Source organism: Mustela lutreola, chromosome 12 (assembly GCF_030435805.1).
Source record: "Mustela lutreola isolate mMusLut2 chromosome 12, mMusLut2.pri, whole genome shotgun sequence".
NCBI classification, from domain to species: Eukaryota; Metazoa; Chordata; class Mammalia; order Carnivora; family Mustelidae; genus Mustela; species Mustela lutreola.
The window spans coordinates 7,610,089-7,634,015 of NC_081301.1; the positions used below are offsets into that span (position 1 = coordinate 7,610,089).

The window sequence follows — 23,927 nt, forward strand, 5'->3', positions numbered from 1 at the left end:
AACTCAAGGCCAAACCCATCTCCGTCCATCCAGATTCTGAACAAGCTTCTAGAGCAATAGGACGCGAACCAGATTTTGATCTGGAAGGCTCATAAGGCCAAGGGTGTGGCAGCAGGAAGAGAGGAGAACAGGCAGATGGATAAAGTGCCTCATCGCCCTTTTGCCCTGAATGTATGGCCGCTGAGCAGGGAGCATCTGCGGTCTGTGAGTAGAGACGCCTTTCTGATAAGGACAAATAAGACCAGAAAGAGCTCCCTTGGCCACAAGCAGTGCCCTGTTGCTGCCCAGGGCCCAAGGCAAGCTTTGTGAACTGTCCTTGAAAGGGAGACCATTACAGATCCTAACGTGAGCGATGCTGACTGGGGTCCAGAAGACTTGGGGCCATAGCCGGGGTGGCGGTCTCATCTGAAACAGGCCACCGGAGAAGCCTTCCTCCTTCAACTCTCCAGAGCAAAGCCAGACCAGGAGCCATCGCGGACACCATGAATGGGTGCTGACTGATTGATTTATTAGACTCGAGCGCTTTAGTACAGAACGGTACGGAGATGATACATGTTTGTGCTTCAATACTTTCCAACACTGAGATTCTGAGAATTTCAAAGTAAACAAGTTTCAAGACAGACTAGCTTTTTTAAAATATCCTTTTGATAAATTATTTTTATATAAATAACAGAGAAAGGAAACCCAACATGTTCGACACACAAGGCCCTGAAGCGTGAGCCCTGTCGAGTCAGGGGCAGGGGACAAAACAAGCAGTGACAGCAAGAAACAAACCAGTGCAAGCACCTACAGTTCTGTCCTAAGGAAACGGGGATATCTTCATGGGGAGAAGGGAGACAGAGAGAAGGGGCCTGAAAACTAATCTGAGTGCGCCAGGGAGATTCCAAAGCCTTGAGAAGAGAACACCACGAAGCGTCTACCGGGGAGGGCGAGGAACGCGCTCCGAAAGGAGAGCGGGCGGCCGCGTGGAGCTAGCACACACCACGTCTGCAGGGACATCACGAGACAGTAATATGCACACAGTCTGCAGGGGTTCAAGGGCAGCGGGGGGCTGGGCAGGGGACATTTTTGTGACTTCCACTGTCATAATTTGCGACACCAGCAGCAGGACACGTGGTGCGCTCACCACCGGAGAACGGAGAGCTGCGGAGTCTGGAGGATGACGCGACATCCTTTCTGCGTTTGCTTCTTTCATTTTTGCTTTAGAGCTAAGTTTTATACAGAGAATAAAATGATCATTTTCTCTTACAAGCACGACGACGTATGACCCCACAGGACACAAAATAAAGTATTATGAAGTATCTTAAACTGAGGATAATCTGAGTGGGAACAGGGACTGCATAAATCCAATGGGCTGTTTTTCTGGGGGGTTTGAAGTCTTAGGGGCACAGACCTTTGTCTACAGGAAAGGGCCCTCTGCTCAGATTCCGATCTAGTTCATTCCTCACCTGGGGCTCTGCCCGTGCTGACCCCACTGAGAAAGAGGAGCTCTGTTGGGGGTGGTGCCCAGGGAAGGAAAGGGTCTGGCAAAAAGCCCAGCCTAACTGCTTCTCCAAGAGACAAAGGTCCTGGTGGGACTTGCTCCACACTCGCTGGGCACTGTGATTTAGGCTGTAAAGGAGGGGGGTGGGGCGGGGAGTGGTGACGGGCTTTGGGCAGGCAGCCCGGCACCAGGCCTGACTTCATGGGAACACCTCCAGCCCCTCCCACAGCCCCAGCACAGGGATGGTAAGCTTCTGGGGAAGGCTAAGAGGTCGCTTCCAGCTCGAACCTCACAAGATGTCACCTGATTTTCACTGCTAAGTTTATCTGGATGAGAGCAGGCTGAGGGGGTAAGAACTGGAGTGAAGCCAACAGATTAATCCTCAGTTTGAAATATTCCAGGAACAGACATCTCTGTGATTCCTGAAAAAAAACCAGGAACAGCCCAAAACGGATTTTGTAAAACACCCAAACGTCTACCTTCCCATACTCAAGCAATTTGCGCATGTCGCACTGGGTTATATACAAGGTCATGGAATCATAATAATGGGAAGAAGGTGTCCATTCATTCTAGAAAGTTCTACAACTTCTCCAGCAGTGTGTCCCTTACGCGGGAACCTTTCCTCTTAGGACACATGTAGAGGATACCCTTTTTAAAAAACACAATGCATTATTTTCTTTTGTTTCACACAAGAAGAGGGCATCATTAAACACGAGAACGCAGCGGCGACAGTGCCGGCCAGGGCGTGCAGAGCTGGGGGAGGCAGTGGAGGGACGGGGTCAGCAAAGTAACCGAGGCGGGCAGCGGTAGGGGCTGCGGAGCACTGTGGGAAGAGGGTTCGTTTTTTGGAGGGGTGGCTTATGTTTTTAACTGCTTATTTCTTCATCTGTTTTATTCAGTTTCTTCAGCGTGTCCAGAAGTTTCTGTGGGGTGAGAATGTGCGTGGATCCTGGGGGGGCAGAAAAGACAGTGAGCTTGCTGGCTCTGGTTCCCACCGCGTCTACTTTCCTGCTCTCCGCTCCCCAGCTCTGCGCCCATTCCCCCACCCACACCCTGGTCTAGAGGAAACAGGGAGGGGGTCAGGGGTAGGGTGTTGGGGCCACATCACAATAGGCCTGGGAGACATTTGGGGGCTGTAGATAAATAAAATACATCCTCTGGCTCAGGCAGGGCCCCAGGCTAGATCAAGGAAGGAACCCGCCTCTCCGTCTGGGCTCAGCATCATCAGCCAGGGGACGGGGCGGCTGCATTTCTGATTCTCTGTTGCACTCGAGGTGAAGCCAGGGAGAGGAATTCCAAACCATTTGGCAGGGGAAAGGCTGGGAAGGGGGCGGGGGTGGTAGGGGGCTGTGTGTGGAAAGGATGGTGCCTGCTAGGGACGGAGTGATGCGCAGGGCACCCAGGGGAAGCCCCTGACCTCGGGGATCCAGCGGGCTGGTACTGCCCTCGCGGGTGGGACCTCAGGCGTGAAAGGGAAAGGGCCAGGGTACCTGAGGCCTTACCTTGCAGAGACCGCACATTGTAAGAGATTAGAAATGCTTGCAAAAAACTTAAGCTAATGGAATTAGATATACTTCTACTGCAAAAATAAAAAAATAAAATAAATAAATGAAGTCCTTTTTCATAAGGAGAGAGAAAGAGAGCTAAGAAGTGCAATAAAAAAAGATGCATGGACCGTGTGGCTTGGACATGGACTTTACTGGAACAGAACAGAGGTGACCGGTGTGTGAACATGAGGCCGGCACACATGCAGCAGCGGGCTTCAAAGAAAGAGGTCCCGGTGGGAGAGAACTGAACAAAAGAGCCGTACTTGAAAATGTGCCCCCCTGGAGGTGCGGGCGAGGGCATGGGCCTGTGGGGTGGGGACAGAAACTGCAGGGGCCAGATTTCCACCCTGAGGGTGAGCAAAAGAAGGCTTTGGCTGGCTGGTTGGGGGTGATTCCAAGTACCAGGGTCCCGGTGCCTTCGACCACTATGCGCTCAGCTGACCCGTGACTGCTGGAACTGCAGGTCTTGAACCTGCCTGCCTGGTCCGTCCAGACCCGCAGCAAACTTGGAAAGCTCTTTCTGGCATAAGGGGCTTCTTCCAACGTCCCATCTACAATAGTTCAAGCCCTAGCCACCTGTCACCGCCCCGAGTGAGGACTTATAGCCCGCAGCAGCCCCTGCCCTCGAAAGCTGACCCATTGCTCTGCAGACCTCCCTGAAACCTACCAAAAGCAGACTCATTTCTGCGACTTTACTCATCTTCCTCGGTGTCCTAAAGAAGGTCAAAGGCTACTCCCCGAGCGAGAAAACAGGAACAAACACTGCCAAATCCTTAACAGCGAACTACTGCCAGAGCGAGGGCCTTCCAAATCTCAACTCCATGCAGTCTGTGCCTCTAGAAAGCCTCTGGATATTTTGTGCCGAGATTAACTTGGGGTCTTTCCCGGTAAAGGCAGTAAGAGTGCGCCTGCCAGAGAAACCGTCCCTAATGCCCGCCCTCCACACCATCCATCTGAGTTCCAGGAAACAAGGCAGAAGTCTCGATTTACTGGAAAAATCAAAAGGGAGCCTCTGGTCAGATGCCCATCCCAGAATGCTCCCTGCCTTGCTTACATGCAAACTCAAGATCTCAGGGAGGCCGAAAAGGGTTAAGGAACCCATGCTCCCAGAGCTTTCTACTATCTGACAGCTGACCATCTGGTGTTCCCAGTCTGACTGAGAGAAGTTTCTCTGCAACAGGCCTGGGAATTCCTGGGCCCAGATTCAGTGGGTGTCTTTAAGACTGGCTGGTGTTAATCTGAGTCACCTGAGAGCTAACTTTTGTCACCCAATCACCTGTATTGTTCTAATACCTTGGTCAAGATTTTCACCACCACAAACTCTGCACACAGAGCTGGGTGACCCTGTGACCCACACGCTGCAAACCCACGTTTTGAACCCCCGGGAAGCTGACCAGGGAGACCCTCCAGAATCACATGGGGGGTCAACTGCTCTGAGGGTCCCTCTTATGCTCTGTAACCATAAGACTGAGAAATTTGAACGCTGGTCTCCAAACACAGTCACACCGAAGGCAGCACTGTGGCCCAGACACAGTGAGCTCTGCCAGGACAATATCTTTCCTAAGAGAATCTGAAATTCAGAGTGTTCTTAGAGATCGGCCGGTCTAGGCATTCCAGGCTTTGGCCAAAACGGACCTACCAACCCAGACGACCCAGGGAGGCACCAGGCAATGTGTACATTTCAGAGCAACCCAGGGGAGTCCGACGATCTGCCAGGCTTGGGAACCAAGCTCCGGTCCACTCCACATCCTAAAGATGGGAGAATGAAGCCCTAAGTGAGGGCTTGTCTGTGGCCCTTCGGTGGCACGGCCAGGCCCAGAACCCATGCCACTGGTCTCAGCTCTGGGCACCTGGGCTCCTGGCCCCAGCAGGGGACGTGCAAGTGAATGCTTAAATGGCAGCTGGGCGATGGGCTGGCTCTGAATTCACATTCAAATTTGAGTCCCACTGAAAAATGAGACTTGACTCCAATTGATTCCCAATTGGGAATAAAGTAAAACATTCAATGTAAAAAAACAAAAACTTTCTCCCAAGGGCAAGTGCTGTGTAACAGCTTCTCGGAGCGCCTCCGCTGGCTTCGGATGGCAACTTGGACATTCCCTTGGGATTGCTACTTCTAACATAACCCCCCAGAGCTGGGGGTGACGGTCTAATGCAAAGACTTCCCTTCTGGACAACATGGAGAGACGAGTGATTAAAGGGATTAAGGTGAGTCTTGGGTGCCTCTGGGCACTTCGGCTAACCATACCAGCTCCCTTCAACCGGCACCTGGGGAAGAGAGGCGCCAGAGGACGGAGGGGGTGTTGGTAGCCACAAGCGGGGTCCGCCAGGGACACCCTGACCCACTGCTGAGTGGGAAAACTCATCTCTTAGAAGCTAAGTCACTGCAGACATTGACATTGACAGGAGACAACCCCTGCCCTCGCCTGTCCTGCACTGTGTTCGTCTTTGGTCACCTGCATAGTCAAAACAGAAGGGGTCAAGTGCTATCTTTACCTGCCTTCCAACCTCCCCGGGATTAGGGGTCCTTGTCTTGCTTTTTCCTAACAGAACGCTAAAACACAACTCTGCCCCCGCCCAAAGCATTCCAGAAGCCAAGAGTATACAACTCGAGTCTATTCGTGTTCTCTGCTCAGACAGCAGCCAGGATCCTCTGTGCTGACTGAACACAAAACAGAGGAAACCAGCCTGCAAGGGACGGGATGCTTCTGAAGCAGGGACTCCCAGAGCGAATCCTAGCAGGAGTGCCTGGGATCTGGGTTTGAGTCTTTCAGACCCTGTAAGGGGTCTGCCACTGCTGCAGCCAGACTCAGCATCTGTCCTGTAAGTCCTAAAATATATCCTGCAGCGAATGCCGATCGCCCCCCTGCCATCTGTACACAGAACCAGATGTCTCTGATTACCAACCGACCAAGGTACTTCTTCTGAACAATGACTTTTTTTTTTAAACAATGACTATTTTTTAACAATTGCTTTTATTCACCACCTACTGGCTGCACTTTCTAGGGGAAGGCAGCTGGGCAGGACAGGGGGGGGGGCAGCCCAGAGCCACGGCCATCCCACCGGCAGCTTCTCCCCCACTCCTGCCCGGGGGAGCCCCCTCTCAGCCACAGGGAGGAAAGAGGAGATAAGCTGCACAGCTGCCTGTTCCGACCTTTAAAGCGAGTCCTTTTTTGGCCCAAGCACGTTCTCTTTACACAAACAAGCACGCTTCTGGTGCTTCCTGGTCATGGTTCCGATGGCCCAGTCCCCTGAAGTTCATCAGACTGCAAATGCATGAGTGCGGGCCTGCAGACTGAGGCCCCCGAGCTGAATTACTGAATTAGATGGTCAGAGCTCGAGGTGCCTGGGGCCCTGCGATCCAGCCTCTCTCCTTTCTGCATACTGTGTGCATGGGAGGGGGTGGGGGGACCTCCTACAGTCCCACAGGTGCTCCCGGCAGAGCTGGGTCTCCGGTCCCGGCCTCGCCACTGCCCGCAGGTGACTCCTGCTCCACGACTCTCTGGACCACATCTCAGCCTGGGTGAGGGATGGGGGGTCCGGGAACACCGTCAGTAGAGTGCCCGAAGTCAGGCACACAGAGTGTGGCCTCATCCCAAACTGCATTCGAGAGCCACAGAGTGACTAATGCCACAGTGGAGTTCTTCAGGAACCGTCTGTCACGTGACACACCCGGGATGGGTGGCAAGAGAGAGGAGGGAGTGAGGGCAAGAACAAAAGCTAGACAACCTCCCGGACAGACACGGGCTTCCTGGGTAACAGGTAAAGGCACAAGCATGGTAGGAGAGAGAAGGCACAGTCCCTCGAACAGCACACTGTGTGAGGAACGGGTTTTAACCAAAAGATTCTCAGATCTCACGAAGAGACTTCAGTGGGAGAGGGGGCTATGATGACTCAGCTCTGGGGAAAATCCACAGGAGAATGAAAATAAAAGCGATCACTGAAAGGGTCAGTGACTACTAAGGGCCGTTTCCCCCAGACCAACATGAGACCTGAGCTTTCCAGTGGCGGCTGGGGTTCACCAAGTACACAGTGGCTCGTGACCCCATCACCGCTTAGAAACTGTTCCTCGAGCTGAGTGCCTGTCCTGGGAAAAAGGACTTTCCAGGTCCTTTTTCTGACATGCTCTGACGCGCTCCAACGAGCCTCCTTCATGATCGGGTGCCTGCGGATGTCTCTACTGGACCTCTGCCTTCTGAGGGTGGTCCCTCGAATGCCTGCAGGCCTCACGCTCTAGTTCCCACCCCCAAAGGCGGGATGCTATGTGTCCCCTGCCTGGTCCCCATCCCCAAGGCAGGGGCCGGCAGGCTCGCAAGCCACACACGCCTCCGGCCTCCCTCAGCTTCAGCTCCTCTGAAGGACTGGTCGCAGCAGTTACGAGCACTTTCGGATTAAAACCCAGGGGGCGGCACTGCCTGAGTAGCAGGTGACGCAGGGCCCGAGTGAGCTGGCAGGCCGGGGCCCAGAGGCTCTCGCGGCAGGGTCTGTGAAGGCAGCACCGGACACATTTTCAATCGGTGTTAAGAACTGCAAGCATTTTCTTATTGAAAGAAAAATCAAATAAATAAACTAAAAAGGGAAAAAGAAAGAAAAAGTGTGACGGAATAATCAAAGAAAACCCTTCAGAATGGAAGAGTTTCTTTTCTGTAATAAGCTGCTTTTACTTTGTTTCTTTGGCTCTCACTCCATTGTTGGAGCCTGATCCTCAAAAGATACCCTAGAGGACTCCCTGAAGTCGGGGTGTCTCAGGTCCATGAGAAATTTGGTGGGAGTGAGAATGTGAGTAGAACCTGCGGGAGAACAGAGTCCAGCTGACTGCTTGAACAACGGTACGTTATAGGAACATGCCAACTCAGGCCTACATTTTATGCAGCCAATGAGGTACGAGAAAGCAGGACGCGAGCACGCGCACACACACACAGGCCTCCAGGACAGCCGGCATGCACAAAGCGGGTGAGGCCACGCTGCGGACGTCAGCTGTCTGCGCAAGGCCGCTCTGTGAATCAGGGCAACTTTCTCTCCCCGGGGTTCCGCCCCCCCAACAGGGAACTGCCAGTCAGGACCAAAGTCGAAGTGGGAGATTTACATCAAAGCCTGGCTGTGACAGCTTCTGCCCAGGAAAGCTGCATTTGAGCTGAAAATTATCAGACGTGTGCATGCAACACACACACACACACACACACACACACGAGTAGGAGATAGCTTTATCACGGGGTCCATGTAACAAAAAGGAGAAAACAGTACAGGGAGAAGTAGTGACCAGGTGGGGAAGTTCCAGGGAGTGGGGAGGGGGAGGAGAGGATGTCCAATCTCTCCACTGAATGGTGGTCTCTAGAAAGGGGTCGACAGTGCGAGGTCCATCTTGACACACCTGGGAATGGCCACATGGACTGGTCTGCAGAACCTGGTCACTCTGAGAGCTGGAGGGCACTGTGACCGGGTTGCCCCAAAGCAGAGGTGTAAAATGGACACAGCTTGTAGAGGTGAGGGAAAGGCTAGGGCAGTATGTGCTGACAGCCTTTAGTCAATCAAGGTCAAGAGGCTCCCTGGGCAGGTGTAATCCATTTTGTTAAGGGCAAGATGGGGCCAAAAAAGGCATTGAGAGAAAGCATGATTTTTCTCAGCTTGCTCTTCCCCTGCCAGCCCTAGAAACTGTGGAAAGCAGTAAAGTCTTCCACCGCCTTAATTCAGCTCTAATGAGTTGCTTCCTTTCTTCTTGAAAGGAAACACCAGAAAGGGTACGGCCGACCTAGAAGTGGTAGGAACTGTAAGGCGGCGGGGCCCCTTCGCAGAGTCCGGCAGTCGGGCAGTATGTTTCGGGCAATATCTGCTCTCACGCTGTGTCTGTCCGTCTCCAACTGACACGTAAAGGAGGGGGCGAAAATTTACCTTCCATTCATTAAGCGTCTTCCGGATATGAGGCCCAATGCTAGGAAAATGCAAAGTCCCACCTCAGGCTCAGCGTAAGGCTTATTATAAGTGGGTGTTCTTAACCCCGCTGGGTTGGGTAAGGAAATCACGGTCCACCCAGAGGTGGGGCACTTGCTCAAGGTGACCCACTTGGCAGTGGCCGAGCAGGGACGGGAGTCTGGGCGTGTTGGAGTCTGTGATCGGGCGCTCCCCACCGCTTGCAGCTGCCTCGCATCACGAGACCCAGTGCAGACAGGAGGAAAGAACCCTTGGCCCCTTAGCTGCGGCTGTCCACAAACGTGGCTAGAGACTAAGTTTTGCAGGGGCAATGGAGAATCGAAGACAGAATGAAACACCGAAGCATGGAATGGGTCAGAGTGCGATGAAGCAGCCCCTTCCGTCGGGAGTACACGCCCCCACTCACCTATTAGCACTTCCCACTTTCCATTGGCTTGGGTCACCTCGTAAGCACAACGCATCTCATTCAGGCTCACGCCCCCAAGGATGAAAATAATGAGGCGGGGACCACTGCGGTACTCCCCTGGGGCCTTATTCTTATGCCAGTGCCCGTAGCGGGCGCTGGGGTCCCGGGGAGAGGGAAAAGAGGAGAGGGAGGGAGGGAGAGAGAGGGAGAGAGAGAGAGAGATTAATTATGTTTATCTGCACTGAAGTATTTAGTATTCCATACCTCAATGACTTATTCACACATTCGTCTGCACACCAGTGACCGGAACAGAGTAGTAGAAGTGTTGGTCCAGCTGAGCCGCTGTGCACGTTATCAGAGGGTCTGGCGGCCCATGCTGTGAGCCTGTCACTCTCTTGGAAACATACAGGCGACAGGCAGGCTCAAGTTAGCTTTAAAGTTTGACATGTTACATCCCACAGCTTCGCCCCTCACGGTGGTTGAGGGGCTTCTGCTCTCGAGCGTACAGGTTTCTGGACGTGTCTGGGACACTCTGCCGGCAGTGAGCGGTGACGACGGAGACACGGGCCGTCTTCAGGTTGATGCGGATTCCCGCACTGAGCACAGGCCACGGTCTCCCCCAGCACCGGAGTGGCAACCTGAGGGCGAGTCAGCTGTGTCCACCAAGAGCTCGCGGCTTAACTGGGGTGGGTGGGGAGGAGGAAGCAGGCTGGGATCGTGCTACCGAGGAGCTCAGTGCTACCGGGACACACACAGGCAAGCTCAGTGCTACCAGGACACACACAGGGGAGCTCAGTGCTACCGGGACACACACAGGGGAGGGCCTTCTAGCACCATTTGGGCCTCACTGAAGAAGTCTTCCCAAGAGATGGGACACTGAGCTGCCCCTGAAAGGCATTTCAGTGGTGGGACGGTTCCCAGAGGGGTTCCCCTGCCCCTGGGCTTCTCTTAGAAAGTGTTCACCTTATCCTTAGAAATAACGAGAAATGAGTTGCTTCCAGGTTAAGAAAATGGGGGAAACAAAACAAAAAGCAAAACAAGGAGAGCGAGTCTCTACTGAAATTTCCACCCTTATCCCTGACTCTTGACAGCATTAAAGTCACTTTCCAATCCTGAAGGTGCTGGGGGTCAACCCAGAGAGAGAATCCTTTGACAGCCTGCCACCGTCAGCCCGCCTCACTGCAGCACTACCGGGAATTTTGAATTTCACCCCGACGTTGGCAATCAACATCCGGCCTCCACTGGTGTCAGAGGGGATGCGCAATGCCACAGGGGCCACGTGGGCCTCCAGCCTCAGCCCGGGATAAGGTCTGAAAGTGAGGGCTGGGAGGCAAGAGAGAAGATGGGCAGGCAGAGCACGAGCAGGGAGCATGGGGAGGTCATCCGGCAGGGCGTGCTAGTCCAGGGCCCCGGCACGCCCTCTTAGGAGCTGTGAGCTCCTGTTCCAAGCTCAGGTGTTCACTGGCAGCTGCCAGGAGCCACACCAGGCTCTCGCTGTTGGAGAAAAACAGCGGCACCCTGGCCGGCTGCCACCCCAGGAAAGGTGCTGCTCTGGGTCAGGGAACAGCCTGGACCACACGGACGAGAGAGGTCAGGAAGAGCCTGGAGGCGAAAAGCCTTCAAGGCTCATCACAGAGCAAAGCAGGCTTCCCGAGGCTCGGCAAGGAGGGGAAAAAGAGGACATGCTTCTGAAAACAGATCCTGGAAGATGCCGTGAGTGACCAAGAAGATGGAGTGCTGGAGAACCCGGGGAAAGAAGCATGGATTGCAATCTACTTTCAACTCCAAGCTGAAACGTCTGAGCACCACCAGGTGTGTAAACCCAGTAAACCCAAGGCATCCACACTTCCACCATCTACATATCCATCAAGAATGATTCGGAGAAATGCAGCTCTGTGCAGACCACGTGTCCATCCCCTTCTTAATTAACTCTAGAAGTAACTCATCACAAGTGAAAGCAGAACACACTGAGCATCTACTTTGTGCCAGGCTCTGTTTTAGCAACACAAATCCTCACTCTCACAAGGCTGACATTCTAGCTGGGGGAGATTGGCCATAAACAAGAGAAACGCAAACACTTGATGTCGTGCTGGTTTAAACTACGGAGCGGACAGAAAAGGAACAGGGGAGACGAGGTACTGGGGGGAGGCTAGCACTTTTTTTCTTTATTTTCTATAACACCTTTACTGAGAGATCATTCACGTCCTGCGATTCCCTCATTCGATACGTGCAATTCAGTGGCCTTCAGTACAGTCACGGAACCATGGACCGTCACCAATTTCAGGCTATTTTCATCACCCCAGAAAGAAAGTCCATACCCATTAGCAGTCACTCCCCATCCCCAGCAATCTCTCTTCTACTTTCTGTCTCTACAGACTTGCCCACTCTGGACATTTCAACGTGTGGACTTTTGTGACTGGCTTCTTACACTGCATATAGTGTTTCCAGGCTTCACCTATGTTGTGGCACATGTCAGTGCTTCATTCCTTTCTTTGGCTGGGTAATATTCCATTGTATGGACACACCATGTTTTGTTTACCCATTTATCTGTTGAAGGAAATTTGGGTGGTTTCCACTTTTGAGCTGTTATGAATAGTGCAGCTAGGAACACTGGTGTAGTGTAATGTCTAAAAGGATAGTTAGGGAAGGTGGAGGAGATAAGGGGCAAGCCACGTAGATATACCAGTAGATATACTGGGGACAGATCATTTCAGGCAGAGGGGAAAGCAAGTGCAAAGGTCCTGAGGCAGAAGTAAGCCTGTATGCAGAGAAGGAAGCTAGCATGGCAGAAGTGGAGAGAACGAAGGGAGGAGTAAGGAATGAGTCAGAGTGGAGTGGGAGCCGGAGGGTGAAGGGCCTGCGCTCCGGCTGTGATGAGAAGCAGTGGGAGGGTTCCTGTGGATATTGCTGCTTCCTAACAGAACTACCCTGTGGCTGACAATGTACCAGAGATGGTCCCACTTCTCCCCCTCACTGGCTCAGGGTTCTCACTCACCTGACTGCGGTGGTACTAAAGGAGGCAGAGGAGCGCGTAGAGATGTAAGGGTAGTGCTTGGTATCAAGTTTGTCTTCAATAGTGTCCTGGAAAGAAAAGAGATCTTTGGATTTTGCCATTTGTTTGAGAAGGGCTGACAGAACCAAGGCAAGATGATTCAAAGAACAAGTCCCTTAGCACAGTGACACGGCCAAGTTTGCAACGACCAGAGCTCCCCCGCCCTGCTGCCCGTTGCAGATGCCTCGTGTTGTGCTCCGCAGGGCCAGACGCTCTACAACAGTCTGGTGCACTGAGATCAGTCTACAGGTCTGCTTCTTTAAGAGAAGTTTAAAAAATAAAAACTGCAGTGGGGAGCCTGGTTGGCTCAGTTGGAAGAGCAGGCGACTCTTGACCTTGGGGTCCTGAATCCAAGGCCCATGTTGGGTGCAGAGATTATTAAAAAAAATAACCTTAAGCAAAACCAGACCACATTAATTTTCCTTGATTCTCTTCTGTTTTTTCTTTTTCTTTTATATTCTATGTGAGGTGCGGATGCCGCATTCTGTCCAAAAAAATCCTGACACTTGCCTTCAGTCTTGTAGAATCTAGGCACAGGCAGAATCTCACAGGCAAGACCAAACCTTACACCTTCAGTTTTCCAAGGGTTTAATTATGTGGTGGGTGGATTCCAGCTATGCACCTCCTGCTGCCTAGAAATCTCCACTCCTCTTAACAGCTACCATGTGAAGCCTACACATGTCTTCAGGGGGCTGGGGGGAGGGGAAGGAAAAGGAAGCAGAGGACAAAGGAGCACATGAGACAGAGGGGTGGGCTTTAATTACACTGCAAAGAAATGTGATTGGTTTCTAGATGTTCATGTTCACCCATCCTTTGGGATTGTGGGTTTAAAAATAGGAAGTTGGGGCGCCTGGGTGGCTCAGTGGATTAGGCCGCTGCCTTCGGCTCAGGTCATGATCTCAGGGTCCTGGGATCGAGTCCCGCATCGGGCTCTGGGATCGAGTCCCGCATCGGGCTCTCTGCTCAGCAGGGAGCCTGCTTCCTCCTCTCTCTCTCTCTCTCTCTGCCTGCCTCTCCGTCAAATAATGATTTCTCTCTGTCAAATAAATAAATAAAATCTTTAAAAAAAATAAAATAAAAAAATAAAAATAGGAAGTTGACTCAGTACACACATTTAAAATATACTTATTTTAACATATAAGTCAGCAGGAACATGGACTGTTTGAATTGACAAAGGAATTCTGGGAAAGACCCTTCATTGTCAGGACCCCAGTCTTGTCCACCTATAGAGAGCAGGAGCTGGACAGCGTAGCTCCAAGACCCACGCCAGAGATCTATGAGGCAGGATTCTAAGCAGGGTTTCTCTGAGCTACAAACAGAGAGCAGAAGGACAACTCACATTCACAAATACGAAACATGTACTATATGCAAGGGACTGAGCCAAAGGACACGAGGTGAAGGCAGAGGTCGAGGTATAAAAAGCTGACGCCAAACACTGAACGGATACGTATATGTAAAGGGTATCCCCGACACACACTACAGGAGACCGGGGCAGCCTCTGTGGTGCTGGGCGGTCAGACAGGGGCAGTGTGTGGGAACAGTCAGAGCTGACGGGGACTTTGAAGGAAGGCAGGGCTCAGAAGTGGAGAGGGAGAGCACCACAGGCAAGGGATGGATGTGAACAGAAGAGCAGAGGCAGAAGCACGCCTGTGGGGTCCCTGACTGATGCGGAGTCTTAGGGAAGGACTGGCTCAGGTCGCATCCCTAAGGCCACTCCACACCTGCACCCTTGGAGAGGCACCTGCTACCCATCTGACGTGTACATGCTGGGATGTGTTTGGTTCTTTGGATACAGCACCATCGAGGGGTCTCTACTATGGGGCTATGTCATAGGGGTCACGGGGGTCTGCATCTAATAACCTCTTCCTAAACCCTCAGGACAAGGCTGTGGGGCCTAAAAGAGCCCTAAGATCGGATACAAATCCTCCTGGACAGATAAGCCCAAGCTATCCCTGCCGCCCCACAGCAGGTGAAGCCACAGGCCTCTAGGCTTGGACGTGAAGAGCCCTGGCCCTGGCTATCGCCCCCACACCCACACAGCCCTTCCTTGCTGACCTCCATGATGTCTTTAATGATCGGAGTCCACCGCGAGAGCTGGTAGGTCTGCTCGCTGATGCGCTCCTTCCGCTCTGGCTTGCTCCTACGGCGCAGTGTGGACTGAGGGCAAACACATGTGAGATTAGATGGAGTCATGGGTCATTTGGGCCCCTGAGACTTTGCTGGCCCTTGGAAATTGCTCCTGAGGACTCCTTCCAAGAGTCAGCACAGGCAGAGTACAAAGTGGGAGGGGTTTTCCTGGAAAAGTTCAGCATGTGCCTCTTAGGCTTTTGCCCAAGAACTTGGAGCAAACTTGGTTCTTTAAAGCCATTAAAAATGACAAATGTGGATCAAACATATAAGTGGCATTCAGATAAATCCTGGTAGTGGGGCCCCGGGAGGCTCAGTCAGTCAAGTGTCTGACTCTTGGTTTCAGCTCAGGTCATGATCACAGGGTCATGGGATTGAGCCCCGCTTCAGGCTCTGTGCTCAGCGGGGAGTCTGCTTGAGATTCCTTCTCCGTCTGCCCCTCCCCCAACTGGCAAATACACTCTCTCCCTCCCTGCCTCCCGTCTCTGTAAAATAAATAAAATCTTGGAAAAAAAAAAAATCCTGATTGTTACAAACAGAGTTTGCTTTTAATTATAGGAGAAGATGCTGCTTTAGATAGGACTTGGTCTTTGATTTTGCTTCAACAGTCCAGGTGCACAAGTAAACCATCTCCACTCCTATTTGGGTGCCTCTTGTGAACAAAGGTCTAAAAACACCAAACTATATCCAGTTCGAGGTCCCTGGTCTGGACTCCAGGACAAAGTTTTTGACTCTAAGATTCCAAAAGAAGTACAATTTCAACTCCGGCGTTAGGGCACTGCTGTGTGACTGACAACCCTAGGAAGAAGCTATACACTGAGGTTCCTAGCAGAGAGCTCTGAAGAGGGCTCAGGCCTCCTCCTCCAGTTCTGGAGTCCCTGTGCTGTGTGGCTGGGCTTCCCAGACACCCTGTCCTGGCCTGGTTCTGAATCATCACCAGTGAAGGACCAAGTGGCAAACCTGCTTGATGCTAAGCATTGTGTTCTTGCCCTCACAGAAGATGCTAGACCTGGGTGTGCAAAGGTATGCTGAGCCAGACTAACCTCAAGACCCAGAGGATGAAGCTAGCGGGACTCCTGTCTGGGGCCGGTTTCAGAAAAAAAAACAGCTCAGCTTTAATGACTCTGTACAAATCCTGGTTCTGGGAGTTACACTTCTATTTTAGTACATCTCTATGCCTTTATTCCCTCCAATTTTATGCTTTCTCTTTCTCAGTGTTGAGTGTATCACAAGTCACCTTAAGTAAATCAGGGAGAAAAGATAAGACAAGAGCTTCCCTTCTGCCTCTCCCTCCCCATAGGCAAGGCTGGCCCCTTACATCAGTGACGATGGGCACCCCCAGGTGAGCCATGTTGGTGATGATCTCGCTGTCCTCCGGGGGGATCTGGGCGTGCTGGATCAGTTTATTCAGGTTCTCCTCAGTGATGCCTGTGAGAACAAAGCCCCCGGTCACCGCACCTGGCCACTGTGTGATGACACAGTCAGAAGCAGAGCCGATCACCTTGGTGGGACTGTGCCCATTCTTCTAAGAGTGACCAGAAATGAATCTTCACCACATCAACTTTACTACAAGATGAGGACAAAATCAGCATTTCGATTCCATTCTAGCCACTCTGTCCTAGGCTATGACCAACAGCAACTGCCCCATTATGGTCTATATTTCTTTCCATCTGTCTCCTGGTTCCCAGCCACCCCTGCCCACCCCACCCACACTTAAGTCAAGAGTCTCAGTGTCCATCTCCTGCATAGCAGACACTTATGGGCAACTATGATGTGGGTAAAAATCAGCTATTTAAAGGCAGAGATTACCGATGTGACGCAAGCATCTGGAGACGTGCCCTCACAAACTGGCTTTGCGGTCAGTGGCCTCTCCCAACTCCCACCCAGCCCTTCCACGGATGCCACAGCTTTATTCCCTCTGGAATTCATTGCCTCCAGCTGCAACTCATTTGCTTACATCTCCCCAGGGGTAAAGAGCCCCCAGGATCTCTGTATTGAATCCCCTGTCCATGTCTCCTAAACTACTTTTCCACTTTGTCTTCTCTCTCCCACCTGCCTCGTTGGCCCAAGGAAGGGCCTCTCCCGCTTCTCTGTCCCACCGTTCCTACCATTCTTCAAAAAGATGTAGAGAAGGATGATGCGGATTTTGTCATAAGTGCTGACATTTGCATCCAGCAGAATGGGGACGATGGCTCTCATGGGGTCCTTGATCTTCTCCCCTTCAGCATCTGTGCCCATGGCCAGGTCCTGCAGAAACACACGACGTTGGCCCCATGTGTGGGGACAGTCTTGGTGGATGGGAACTATTAGACAGTTGGTGGTCCGTAAGTGGGATTTGTCCCTTGGCTGGGGAAGGTTCTATGTAGGGGCTTCTGCTTCACGACGCCCCGCCCTCAGCACTGGCGTCATCAGCATTGTTTCCTATGGCGTCAGTGAGAAGTATTGACAGCCCCAGGGTTCACTTTGCAAAAACAGAAACCACCGTGATTTTTTTCTGCCATCTTTGAAGGCAGGCAGCTCCCTCCGGGTGAGTGGCAGCGTACCTGCGCCAACTCCTCAGGTCAAGCCTCAATCCTGGTGGGGCCTCTAGATGTACGAAGCCCTGCTGAGGAATCAGGGCTGAAAGAGCTGCACTTCCCACACCGGACAAGCTTTGGCATTTTAAGGGGCCGCTGCCGGGCTAGACTCTTCCCATGCTCCCCGTTGGCGCTGCAAGACATGCTTTTTGAGTTTTAGCTACTCTAGGTTTTTGACCTGTTTTTAATCTTCCAACCACTTTTAGGGCGAGGAAGAAAACAAGGACTCCTGGACCACAAATCCAACCCAGGCAGATGAAGGAGGAGAGAGGGGCTGGCAAAAGGAGGACGAGAGAGCACCAGGACGCCCCGCTTCAGGACTCGGGCAACGGTCAGATCCGCTGTGGAGGGGCCAGAGAGGGTGGCCTCAGCAAACCAAGAACCCTTCACTCTGTTCTCAGAGGCCAGCGGCTGCCACTCCCCCCGGAGCCGGGACAGGACTGGCCTTCATGAAGATTCCCACCTCTAAGACCCCACGAGTCCACAACTGTCTCGTCTCAAGTTCGTGGTCTGTCCGGGTTGAGGACGGTGAGCGCCCCCAGACCCCTTCACTTCTCAGAGCTACCACCAGCCTCAAAGTTGTTTGTTCAGCGGGACCGAGTCTAATACTCTAGATCTAAAGGGCCATTTCTATGTAACAAGTTCAACAAATACTATGGAACACTTCCGGAAAAAAGTACTTTGCCAAGGATTCACCTTGACCACATTTTTACTGATATAGGGATACCCTATTTCCGGACAATCCAGTTCTTTTGGAGAGGATACCCTGTGCTTGCCAAGATTGTCCTTGAAACTGACGGACTCTCTCAGGGCCACCTCCCCTTGGAAGAGCGTCAGTGAATCAGGACAGGTCCGACAAACCCAAGCTGGCCTGTCACATCACACCAGAATTTGTAAATCTCAGCTGCACACCGAGAACCCGCGCTGTTCTTTCCCACTGAGGCTTCACGCTCACCTAATGCCCTCCCTTGCCGTAGCAGCTGGCCCTAGCTAAGGAACGTTCTCATACTTGGAAAACGGAAGGCCAAGTTTAGTGACTCCACACAACACTCCTGGAAAATGTGGCAACATTGTTATTTCCCTTTGCAGATGAGGAAAATAAAGCAGAAATAGGCACATCAAACAAATCAGTGACAGAGATAAAACTCACATCCCAAACTGCTGATTTTCAGTCCTAATCGTGATCAGGGAGGCTGTGAGTGAGTTTCTGACATGCTACTGCACTAGCTTTTCTCAGCATCTAGGTCTCCAAAGCTGGTGTGGCCATGGCAGGAGAAAAATACACTCCGAATATAAAACTCAGCCGGCCTTGTCAGTATAGGGTTCAGAGATCCATTTATCTCTCTAGACATTCCGGGGAGCCAGTAGAAAGTCAGACATGCAAAATCCAAATGACACAGCATTCCAGACCAATCTAGTCCCTACCATTGAGAGCGGAAGTGCACTGATTGGCTCCAGAGTTGAGACAACGTGATCTAGTAGACTTCTATATCCTATGATTCTGCAGGATGTTCAAGGTCAGACGTTACAATTCAGCTGGGTCAATGGGCATGGCAGAAAGAGAAGGAAAGGTTCCTACCTGCTCTACCCGGCAGAGTTTATCCACAGTGCCTTGGTAATGCTTCATGCAATCCTCAGCCAGGTGCAGGTGAGTCGAATACTGGGAAAAAGCAGAGAATGTGTGATCAAGAAATCACTCACTGGCTTATGCCATATTTCCTGAGCTCCTACTACGTATAAACACTAGGCAGTGCAACGGGGAGATGCCAGCCTCATAAAGGAGATAAAATGTGCATTCCAGCAGGAAGGCAAACATCATGACAGAAAATTCTGTGTGTCGAGAGAGGGGGACAAGCCACATTCTCAAGGAGGCAAGTGGAGGGAGGAATCTTTTATGGGGATGGGGTGGCATGATGGTTCTAAGTGTGTCCATGAGTTCTTGGAGAGCCCTCCTTCTGGGAGGTGGAGCTTAACTCCTCCCTCCTTGGGCATCAGTGGGATTCAGACTTGCTTCTAACAGAGAGTATGGAGGACATGATGTAGGACACCCCAGGTCAGGATGGAAAAGGCTCTGTGACTCCCTCCTGGCTCTCTCCCTCAGGTCATTCACGCCGGGGGAGGCCAGCTGCCACGTCATGAACACGCTCAAGCAGCCCAGGGTAGGGGCCTGTGATGTGAGGAACTGAAGGATATAGAGAGACAAAGATGAAGAGGAGGAAAGAAAGTCACAGCAAATAAGCTATCCAGCCTTTCAGCTTTTCCTAGTAAAACTGGAATTTGATTAAAAACCTGTGGATTTCAATGTATCAGTCAGTGAGGCTCTGAGAGGTCTTACTGCAACTGCTGATATCCTCAAGATTCAAATCCATTCTTTGGGATCGTCGTACCTTGCTGAGCTCTTTCTGGTACTGGGGCATCTTCTTCAACATCTGGGACAAGTCTCGCATGGTGGTCTACAAGGGGAAGGAAAATATATAATCTCAGTCCAATGGCCTTGACCTAAGAGGCTGTGCAAGGGTGGTGGGCACAGGGCAGGACAGTAGCCAGCACCAGACTTCCCAAAAGCATGCTCAGAAATTCTCAAAATGAATCTGTTAAACCTGAGATCACTGAGGGTTTGGATTTCCAGGCCTCTGGTTCAAAAAATTATTGATCCAAATACCATGAGTATCTTATAGGTGGGGAACTGAACTCCAAAGTATAGCAATCATGTTTTATTTATTGGACTAGAAAGTTACTGAGAGCATAGTTTTTGCCAGGAAAGAGCAACTGGTCTTCTCTGAGCTGCTTTTCTGCATACTCAGCTCAAGTAGTCTTGAAACTGAGTTCCCATTTCATCCCAGCAGGAAGGCTACAGTTGTGTAGACAGGTAGGAAGAAGGTGGGAAAGGGCTGAGATGTGCATCTTGACAGGTGAAAAGGGGTCTGTTTACTTGCTAAACTGTGTGGCCCACCTAAATCCATTCTTATCCAACAAAAATTTACTGAATTACCACTATATGCCAGGTTAGGTGCTGGAGATACAAGAACAAAACAAACAAAAAAAAGAGAAATTCTTGCCTTTGCAGAGCTACCGTCTAGCAGAGGAGCCATTCCGACTTCAGAAAATCATGAATGTGGGTGCATAAGTGCATAGAGGCCCCTCACTGGTCTAGGGAGGAGTGGGGAAGGTTTTCCTGAGAAAATGATGCCTGAGCCTAAGGACCAGGACTTCACGAGGCAAGGCCCAGGCAAGGAACTCAGGCATGACTGGAGCAAGGTGGTGGTTGCAAGAGGGTGGGGGGCAGGCCTGATGGCCCAGTGCTGTAAGGTGTGTCCATGGGTGAGACTTGATTCTATTGGGAACAGAGTCACCAAATGGTGTTAAGCAAGGGAGTGACACAGTCAGAGCTGTATTTGCCTTGGCCACGATGGCTAAGCCACCTCTGACGAACAGTCAGGGTAAGGAGAGGACTGGGCAAGTTATGAGTTCCAATTCTACCACAAGCTAAAAAACGGTTTCATGGTTCTCTTGCTTAAACTGAATTACGATCTACAATAGTGAAGATTAATCTGCAGAGTAACAAAATGAAGATCTCTACAAACATCAAAAGATGGAGGCTTTGATCTCAACCTTGAAGGCAAAAATAAGACAAAGTGATATTAGATAAAGAGGGCATTATGCGGGGTGCCTGGGTGGCTCAGTGGGTTAAAGCCTCTGCCTTTGGCTCCGGTCATGATCTCAGGGTCCTAGGACCGAACCCCACATCGGGCTCTCTGCTCGGCAGGGAGCCTGCTTCCTCCTCTCTCTCTGCTGGCCTCTCTGCCTACTTGTGATCTCTGTCTGTCAAATAAATATATAAAATCTTAAAAAAAAAACAAAAAGAGGGAATGATGACCCCCTAACTCCCTAGTCTTGTCCCAAGGAGGCGCCCTGCCAGCCAGCTCCCAAAGAGAAGACAGGGATTAGCCTAAATGACGTGTTTACCTTCTCTCCAGTGTTCATTCTCTTGCTGGAAGAAAAATCTTTCAGGGAACGGGTGACTTCCCTAGAAGACAAAAGGAGGCAGCTAAGTTTCATAGCAATACCTTGGGCCTCCACGTGGATGCTACAGAAGCCATGTGAGTCTTCCTTTAGGAACATGTGGCAACTTTCCCTGCCAGTAAGGTATGCACTTAAAGTGATTTTTCTAAAGAAAGATTTTATTCATTTATTTGACAGAGAGAGAGCAGGAGAGCACAGGGAGGGGGAGTGGCAGAGGGAGAGGGAGAAGCGACTCCCCACTGAGCAGGGAGACAGACTGATGCGGGGCTCCATCCCAGGACTCTGGGATCATGATCCGAGCCAAAGGCAGACACTTAACAGACTGAGCCACCCAGGTGCCCCTTAAAGTGATTTTTGAAGAAGAGAGAGAGGGATACAACACTTTCCTAACTAACATTCTAAACCAGGGTCTCAGGGGTGTGTGTGTGTGTGCGTGCGTGTGTGTGCATGGGATTATCTGAGAGAAGAAATTATTAGTACATCTATCTATGTTTATTTTACTCTATTCTTCTTAAATTCATATGTTTCTATATACTGTAAAACATATATTTTACAATTAATTATATACTTAATTCATAAATAAACTTGCATATTAGAAATAGGAAGCAACATTTTCCTAAGACTGAGTGATCCAAAAAGTTTGGGGACCACTTTTCTGAACAACTGAACTATCCAGGCTATGTTATTTTCCCATTCTTTCTTGTGAATATACTGAGGATATCACCAACTCAATGTAATAAAATGTCTTTCTGCAAAAGCAGAATTGCTATCTGGTGTTAAACACATTCAGGTGTTAGGGGCACCTAAGTGACTCAGTAGGTGGGTTATGGTCTTGGGGTCCTAGGCTCAAACCCCACACTGGTCTGGTGGAACTCCCTTCTCAGCGGGGAGTCTGCTTCTCCCTCTACTTCTGCCCCTCCACCCCTGCTTGAGCTCTCTCTCTCTAATAAATAAACAAAATCTAAAAAGAAAAAAAAAATTTAGGAGTTTGAAACATTTTCAGAGCAAGGTACAGGTTCCATATATACCCATCAGCTCTTGCTTGGAAATTTTAGGGATGACAATAGTGGAAGAAGATTACCCATCAGCTATATAAAAGAAAATCAAATTGATGCAGCAGAATCTGGATCTTCCAATGGAAGAAATTGGCTTCCTTGCTTGCTTGCTTGCTTGATTTTTAAGTAAGCTCCATGTCCAACGTGGGCTTGAACTCATGAACCTTAGGTCAAGAGTCGCATGTTCTACTGACTGAGCCAGCCTGGCGCCCCAGGGACTGGCTTTAAACATTTAGTGTGTACAAAGCATTTCCTGAGAGCCATGGATGTTTCCTAAAAATACTAAGAGCAACCTGAACACAGAGTGGGTTTTCTCACTTGGTGAAGCTTGTGCGGCTGGGGCTGGGATTAGAAGGGATTCATCAGCACAGTCGGCTCGCTGTGATGTCATCCACTGAGCAGCTCTGCGCAAGTTGCCGGGGGTGTGCACATCAGCAACTGCCACCCGGAGAAAGGTTTCGCCCTGTACTCTGGGGTGAGCCCTGGAGCTGGGCTGGGGGGCTGGCTGGGGTCCCTGGGGAGGGGCGGAGGCAAGGGCTCTTACTGGGACACTTCTGCGATGTGCTTGTGGCGCAGTGCTATCCAGAGGTCATCATCCTCGTCCAGGAGCACTTCCTTCACCCGTGCCTCTCCGATGCCGCTCGTCTCGTACCTAGGGAAGAGATATTCCCAATGAAATTCATCCAGCCCCCTCTGATTTTATAACAGACAAGAGCTTACAGTCCTCAGCAAACAGATGTTCTCATGGATGTTTCCACCACAGGCCTACGACCATCTGATGGGTCATTGTCCATCGCAGGTGTGCAGGCTCAGCACCTGACACAGCAGCAGTTTCTCAGGCAGGGAAAGACCCAGAGTCAATGCACTTGAAGCTCTGTTTTAAAATCTGCAGGGTTGGGGCACCTGGGTGGCTCAGTGGGTTGAGCCTCTGCCTTCGGCTTAGGTCATGATCTCAGGGTCCTGGGATTGAGCCCCGCATCGGGCTCCGCATCGGGCTCTCTGCTCAGTGGGGAGCCTGCTCCCCCCTCCGCCTGCCTCTCTGCCTACTTGTGATCTCTCTCTCTCTCACTGTCAAATAAATAAATAAATAGAAATAAAATAAAATCTGCAGGGTCAGCTGGTATGGGCTCAAGTCAGGATACAGGTGGGTTCAGAGCTACTTATAAGGAATCAACAAAGATTATGCTTGCTCCTTCCTGGGACGGACTGACACCATCCTCACATGTGTGCTACCTAAATTTCCAGTTTTAAAATCAGGTGCCTGCAACAGGTCCTCGGCATATTTTTACATGTGAAATCACAAATGTCTAAGGGGAAAGCAAGAATTACGGGTACCAAAAGGGAGGAAAACTGATATACAGTCATATTTTTAGAACCTTCATTTTGAAACCACTATCTTTATGATTCATGTTATAAAACAAATGACATGAAGACAATACAGTCTGTTTCCAAAAAAAGAAAAATTAGTTTTTAGAAACTGAGTTTAGGGTGATTATTACCAAGAAAAGTGTTGTTTACAATGAAGAAAACAGCTCCTCTGCAAATAAAACTCAGTAACAAACTTCTACTGATAGATTTTATCACCATATTTCATGACAAGAAGCTTGAACTCTGAATAAGATATGTGCTCGCACAGACAACACGCACCCAACATATGAACCCTCAAGCAGGCTGTGAGCTGAGGTGATGTGAGCCATGAACTAAAGATCTAAAATTCTTGTTCTCCCCCA

General features: G+C 50.8%; 1 protein-coding gene across 3 annotated transcripts in view; it reads right to left on the reverse strand.

The window, feature by feature from the left end:
• Positions 1–487: 487 nt before the first annotated feature.
• STXBP1 (syntaxin binding protein 1) overlaps positions 488–23,927 on the reverse strand; it is a 74,107-nt gene continuing 50,667 nt past the window's right edge. The window contains exons 10-20 of one of the 3 annotated variants that reach the window (XM_059143311.1): positions 22,742–22,849; positions 21,086–21,146; positions 19,507–19,572; positions 18,699–18,779; positions 16,652–16,790; positions 15,862–15,971; positions 14,472–14,573; positions 12,360–12,445; positions 9,365–9,519; positions 7,695–7,820; positions 488–2,432 (exon numbers count right to left, since the gene is read on the reverse strand). In XM_059143311.1, the coding sequence (XP_058999294.1) occupies positions 7,711–7,820; positions 9,365–9,519; positions 12,360–12,445; positions 14,472–14,573; positions 15,862–15,971; positions 16,652–16,790; positions 18,699–18,779; positions 19,507–19,572; positions 21,086–21,146; positions 22,742–22,849 (1,018 nt within the window). In that variant the 3' untranslated portion in view covers positions 488–2,432; positions 7,695–7,710. The remainder of the gene's footprint in view (positions 2,433–7,694; positions 7,821–9,364; positions 9,520–12,359; positions 12,446–14,471; positions 14,574–15,861; positions 15,972–16,651; positions 16,791–18,698; positions 18,780–19,506; positions 19,573–21,085; positions 21,147–22,741; positions 22,850–23,927) is intronic. The other 2 variants (XM_059143312.1, XM_059143313.1) reach the window with 2 other exon arrangements.